A 6,973-nucleotide genomic window follows, 5' to 3' on the forward strand; every position below is an offset into this window, starting at 1 on the left:
AAAATGTAAAATTACAACTAATTAGTATTTGGGGTGAAAGTAATTAGTCTTTTAATATGTCATAAATAGATTTTTGTTGTAAATATGCCTGACAAGATTGTTACACTGAATGACATTTTAGTGGGTCTCTTCTGTAAATCGGGAAAATGTATGATATTTATTTTTTGCTCAGAAAAACAAAAACAACGGGGGGGGGACAACAACAATTTAAAGCAGTATTACACTTATTGTTTTTATGCTTAAACCCTTTTTCATCTTTGACCCATGTATTATTAAGAATTAAATTGATTAGATATTATTTTTTGTTATATTAAACCAGTTATATTAAAGCAGAAAACGGGAAAAGTGTTGTTGTGAATGCCATTGACTTTCATTGTATGGGCAAAAACAGTTTAAAACATTCTTCAGAATATCGGTAGAAAGAAACCAGACTGGTTGGAATGGCTGTAAAATCATTTTGAATTTTGTGATCGTTTATTTTGTCAGTTGGACAGTAAGCTTTACTTTTAAGTGATTTCTTTAAAGCAGCTCACCAGACGAAACCGTGAGAGCGTTTGTGTGCGGTGGAAGTGGTGGGTGTGACCCCAGCTGCTGTGGAGATGTGCCCGGGGCAGCTGGGAGAACTCCACAGTAGCAGTTAAACAGTCAATTCAAGCCACCGCAAACAGCACTTTTCCAAACTTTTTCAGCGCAAACACATAATTAATTTTTTACTGATTTATGTCACCACTTTATTGCATCTAAATGCTGGCAGTGTTTACCAGAGCTTTGCCAGAAACTGGACATTTTTATGACTCTCTCTCTGCATATGAATCAAGCTGCATCTGTATGCAGTGAGTAAGGTAATAAAATATTGAAATAATAAGCAAGTTAAAGCGATTTACACAATATGCATATTTAATCTCCCTCATGTGTTTTATTACATTATTTGGTAACGTATCTTGCAGAATAAAGATCAGTTCCTCTCGGTTTCACATTATTTCAGCTGTGACTGAATGAGAATGATCTTTCTCCAGTCGTTTGGCTGAGAGCTATGATATATTGCACTAATTACATGCTCTGTCAATCAAGTTGTCATACAGTTATACACTCTTTCCAAAACTGTTAATTTGGCGTAAACATACTGTATGTTTACAAAGGGAAGCATTAATATTACGGATGCTCATGTTTACAGTTAGGGTTATAAGCATTTCCTTTCTGCCTCTTTCTGTGGATGTCTTAATATAGGCAAGGCAAAAGTGAACAAAAAAGAAAAAGAACAAGAATTTCTGGAAAGATAAAGAGCATTGAGGAGAACATGTTTGGTAACTTGCCAACCGTTGTTAACAAAAATTAAATCCAACTGCTTTCACATGGAAACTATTTACTTTCATCCTTCCACAAGTCTTACATTCTGTCTGCTGTGAACATCTGAGAGATTAGCATCACATTCCTTTGCTGATGTATATCGACCATTAATGCAAAAAAATGCTTCGTTTGTTCCATTCTAAAAGTATGTTTTGTAAATAAGATATTATGCCATCACAGGAATAAATTACATTTGAAATAATAAAATGGAAAACAGATATTTTAAATTGTAATAATATTTAACAATATTACTGTTTACATTTCATTTTTGATCAAATAAATACAGCCTTGGTGAGCATAAGAGACTTTTAAAAGTCTTTACTTTTAAAACATTTAAAAAACATTTACTTTGTGAAAAGAACAAACAGTATTTAAATAAATTAATATTTGAATTTATAAATTTAATGGAATGCTCTGGTTCCACAAAAAAAAAAAAGGTCCCATATTGTACACCTTTCTGGAGTTTTATTTGAGGTTTTGATGTCCTCAAATGTTTGATGTACCAAAAACCATCTCTATATTTTTACAGCTCTCTCAGGAGCTCTGCTGAGAACAGGTCGATTTTGGTCTGTCTAATTAATATTCATGAGCCTCTCTTCTGATTGGCCTGTTGTTTTCTGAGTGACGTATGGCCAGGCCAACCACAGGTAACTAGGGTCAGCGACGTCACAGCGCTAGCTGGAGGCAGCAAAACAAAGGGGAAACTGGAGGCGGCCCATTCAAACCAGCGTAGATTCGACTACATAAGGAGCTTAAAATATCTTGTTGTGATGTTGGGTGCCAGAATCAACGTAATACAGCCTCAAATTAGAAATGTATGTGTGTTCAAGAGCACACCATGCCATGTATGATCTAGTGTTTGGCTGCAGTGCTGCATGTCAGCCAGCAGATGGTGTGACGATGAAATTCCATTCCCACACACTAGCTGTGTCCCAATTCATAGGCTACGTCCTTCGAAAGACCCATTTGAAGGCCGATTACGTCACGGCGGCGCGACGAGGACCGTCCCAATTCACGATGCATCCTCCGAAGGCTGCATATGAAGGCCGATTGCGTCACCGTGGTGCGACGAAGGCTGCCGCAATTCGAACGCGACTTCAAATGCGTCCTCCGTTTCTCCGGCAAATGAAGGATACATCCGATGGATCTTTCGCAGCCTACCCTATCCCAGAATTCATAGCGCGCCAGTGAAGAGGGGGTTTTTATTGAAACAAAGTGGGTGACGGTTCTGTGGCGGCTGACAAATACACTTAGTTCTATAAATGTAAGTATTGTGTTTGAATGTACTGAAATAGCTTGTATTTTTTTTCTCTTGTATTTTTATTTTATTATTATTATTATTGTTGTTATTATTTTAGCGCTGTCATGCAAGATATGTCCGCAAACTTTCTAAGCAAACTTGATGATCCAGAAATATGATTTCTGGAGTATTTTGTATGCATGTCCTGCTGTGTCATATTTTGCAGTCCTGTCTTAATAATTTTCATAAGTCTTTCCTTTTGTCTTGTTTTAGGACAGTTCTGGAGAAAATGGGGCTGCTGGGAAACTTAAAATAGAAATGAAAGTTGTTCTGTACATTACTTTTGTGATTTGATTAGTTATTTGTAAATGAAGTAATTTCTGTGCATTGTTTGTTTTATTTTTGTATTATAAGTTGAAACTTGTAAATAAAAGACAAGAAATAATTATAAACATTGTTTATTTTTGCAAAGCAACTTATAATTTCTAAATGACAGAAATTTGCTTCAATTCAACATCAGAAAAAAACAACAAAAATTAAATGAACAATACATAAGATTGAGAGAAAAAAATGATGTACACTTTTATTCAGATGAGGTGGTGCTGCTGGATCTGGATGGGCTGCCACAATAGAAAGCCTGGTACGGGCTCTGCCAGTGGGATATCATCTGGGATGGTCTCCAGAGTGTTTGAGTGCATATTTTCACTGTCCTAACATCCTCTGCCGGCTGGTCGCTCCTGCTTCACAGCAAGCGGCACTCGCAATAACGCTAATTCAGTCTGTGTTTTGACTTCAGTAAATCAGTTTTGGCAAATACAAACAACGTGATTATTTTTCACGAGTCCAACATCCAGCCGCGCAAGAAAACATGCAATCTACCTGAGACGTGATCAATAAGGGAAGCCATCTTTTACTATTGCAAAATAGAGAAAAAAACATTTTACATTTAAATAACTAATAGCTTCTTAACCTTGGACCTCATTCTTGAAAAACAAAATGACAAATAAAAAAAAGTGTCAAACACTTTTATATATATAGGCCTACTTTTCTGAACTTGGGATCCCTAAGTTACCTGCATGGTCTTGGCTAAGCCTGAAATACACCACCTGGCGGTGCCGGGGGTGAACCATCACCAACATTTCCTCCAGTATAATTCGAAGGCCGTGTCGGCCGCATCCTTCAAAGGACCCGTCCTCCGAAGGATGCGGTCTTTGAATTGGGACACAGCTACTGACATGTCATCTTCACATGCACAGTGACCACACAAGATCACCCGCCCTCCACCTGCTGCATTATAACAAGTAATTATGCATATAACATTAAAGTACCTAATTTTAAAGGAATAGTTCACCCAAATATGAAAATGTACTCACCCTCAGACCATCCAAGATGTAGATGAGTTTCATTGTTGCATGCCTTCCAATCGATCCTCTGCAGTGAATGGGTGCCGTCAGAACGTGAGTCCAAACAGCTAATAAAAACATCACAATAATCCAAAAGTAATCCACACAAATTTAGTCCATCAATTAACATTTTGTTAAAGGGGTCATCGGATGCCCATTTTCCACAAGTTGATATGATTCTTTAGGGTCTTAAAGAAAAGTCTGTAGCATATGTTGGTTAAAATTTCTCAATGGTAGTGTAAAAAACACCTTTTTGTCAAAAACAGCTCTTTTCAGAGCAAGCCTTTTTGTAGCATTTTCCTTTAAATGTTAATGAGCTCTGCTGATCCCGCCGCATTCATCGTGAAACTTGCTAATTAGCACATTATTAGGAAAGGCGATTTGCAAAGATTCATTAAAAAACCTTATACTCACTTCTTCTGTAGGTGAAGCTGGATCACGAATGATTTGCGTGAAAATAGACACATTTATGTAGATCGGGGGCGCATTCCCTTCAGAGAAAAATTTAATGCACTGCGTCTTCAGCGACTCAGATGTCGGGAGTAAATGACGACTGCTATGTTCATTATTACATCCAACAATAGAACACCTCAATCGCTTAGGAGTCATTCTTGTCTACATCTGCTCCGGCGGTGAAACAATAGCGGACTGATGACAGCTCACTCAGGCCGGGTCTAAGGTAAGATGCCAGTCTGTGCTGAAACGCTACTGTCAACCAAACTATCGTGGGAGGGGCCTGCTTTTGCTCGATTTGAGAAAGGGGTAAAGATTTTAGTAGATTAAAAAAACACTGGGTGGATTTTTATCATTATAGAGTGGTTGTGTACACACACTTAGATTAAAAAAACACTGGGTGGATTTTTATCATTATAGAGTGGTTGTGTACACACACTGCCAACACACATTTCAGTTCAAACAACTTGTAAAAGTGCATGTAGCATCCGATGACCCCTTTAAGTGAATAGCTGTCTGTTTATAAGAAACAAATCCATCATTGTGATGATTTTATCTTCAAACCAAAAAATAAAAAATATATTTTATCTCTTTGGACTCATTATTTCGGCACCCATTCACTGCAGAGAATTGAACAGTGAGCAAGTGATGTAATGCTAAATTTCTCCAGTCCCCATGAAGAAACAAACTCATCTACATATTGGATGGCCTGAGAGTATATTTTCAGCACATTTTCCTTTTTAGGTAAACCATTCCTTTAATATACTAATTTTAAAATAAGATGCCATTAAAAATGATTTAATTTGCAATCTCAACTTGCAATCTCTGCAGCATCATTCTGCTGAAAACATATTTACATTTAGTGCATTGTCAGGATGGCAAACGAGAACATTGAGGTACAGTTTTTCTGTACCAATCTGGGCTGCGTTTCTCAAAAGCATCGTAAGCCTACTGTAAGTTGATCGTAGATCCACTGGTGGCAATAGGTCTACGATGTACTTAGGTTTACGATGCTTTTGGGAAACACAGCCCTGGTAAGGGCAGTACTGCAGTAAACAAACAAACAAACAAACCCCTCCCCCTCCCTTTTTCTTGATGTCCTTCTCAGGGAGACTGGACAATACCAACAGCAGCTCGCTCGCTCTCTCTCTCTTTCAGTCTCTCTCTGAGAGCCAATCCTCTTGATGCAGAGTGAGCGAGAGAGAAAGCGGCTGATGAGAGAGAGCGTGAGGCAGGGAGGGGGCAGGAAAGAGAGATGTAGAGAAGAGAGCGCAGTTGGTGCTCAGAGCTGACACAGGACACGTAGCGAAAGACTGCTGCAGCGTATGGCGCTGTAAAGCAGCCTCTCTCTCTCTTTACATCACTCCACCAACTCTCTCTGCCTGGATTGTCATCTCTGTGTCGCTACAGAGACTGAGCCTGCTATCATCCAGCCATGGCCGGCCAGCAAGACTCAGGCTTTTTTGAGATCAGCATCAAGTCTCTGCTGAAATCCTGGGGCAGCAGTGAGTACGAACTCTGCACACACACGCACGCAGTATTCTTACCTCCACATGAGATGCCGCTGCATTTGTGTGCCGCGTTGTTTATGATCTGCTGAATCTATGCGTTTCCTCAGTTTTATATTCTTTAGTGCTAGTGACGAGATATAAACCCCAACGTTATCAGGAGACTTAAATGGTTCAGTTCACTCTGGGATGTTTACATCCTTCTGTTATTTCTGAGATTATTGACTTTGGTTATCCAATATTCACACTCGTAGAAGCACTCAGGATGTCACTTGTAAAGTGATGATGTTAAATGTGTGTGTGTGTCCTGTTCATTAGTGTTTGGCTGGAGAGGTTGCGTTATGTAATGACTGCAGACCGAAGAGGCTTGTGACATGATCAGGAGGATTTGTGCTGTTGTTTTTCATCACGTGCTGCGTTTGAGCACATCAATACCTCTCAGTGTGAGTGTGTGCCATGTCAAGGTTGTTCTATGTCATGGATGACATAGAGCAACAGTGACATCATGTGTTTCTGATGATGTATGAAAAGCATCATTTTACAAAGTCTGAGTGGAATATAGGGCGTGTTTTCTTTAAGTGTTATTGTTTTGCGTGAGGGACAAATGGAGAACCTTTGTGTACCTGAATTATTTCTTAAACTATTCTAATTTAGATTAAAATGGTTGGAACAACTTTAACATTAATTCTTTTCTGTTATTACATTTGTTTTGTAGAGTAGTTGTTATGACCTTATGTAAAACTTTACTTAAAGAGTCTCTGACATTTCAGTTTGAATGTTAAATCAGAAGTGAATGGAGTTTGACATTGAAGGTTCTATATGATAAGGTGCTGGATCAAAAGGATTCATGCCACTGGGATGGGAAATGTTACATCACTGAGTTTAACCTGTATAAACCAGGTCTAAGCCTCACAAATGACCCCTTCAAATACATACAGTTTGACATGTTAAGTCACTGCTCTGTAGTGTGTGTGTGTGTGTGTGTGTGTGTGTGTGTGTGTGTGTGTGTGTGTGTGTGTGTG

General features: G+C 38.7%; 1 protein-coding gene across 8 annotated transcripts in view; it reads left to right on the forward strand.

Annotated features, from left to right (window-relative positions):
• The window catches only part of LOC107686153 (protein furry homolog), a 70,036-nt gene that overhangs the window by 10,635 nt on the left and 52,428 nt on the right, over positions 1-6,973 (forward strand). For 3 of the 8 annotated variants that reach the window (XM_016483036.1, XM_016483038.1, XM_016483040.1), the window contains exon 1: positions 5,738-5,948. The exons of the other annotated variants lie outside the window; for them this stretch is intronic. In XM_016483036.1, the coding sequence (XP_016338522.1) occupies positions 5,879-5,948 (70 nt within the window). In that variant the 5' untranslated portion in view covers positions 5,738-5,878. Of the gene's footprint in view, positions 1-5,737; positions 5,949-6,973 lie in introns of those variants that run through there. 8 annotated transcript variants of the gene reach the window in all.

This window comes from Sinocyclocheilus anshuiensis, unplaced genomic scaffold (genome assembly GCF_001515605.1).
Source record: "Sinocyclocheilus anshuiensis isolate Anshui unplaced genomic scaffold, SAMN03320099.WGS_v1.1 scaffold437, whole genome shotgun sequence".
Classification (NCBI taxonomy): Eukaryota; Metazoa; Chordata; class Actinopteri; order Cypriniformes; family Cyprinidae; genus Sinocyclocheilus; species Sinocyclocheilus anshuiensis.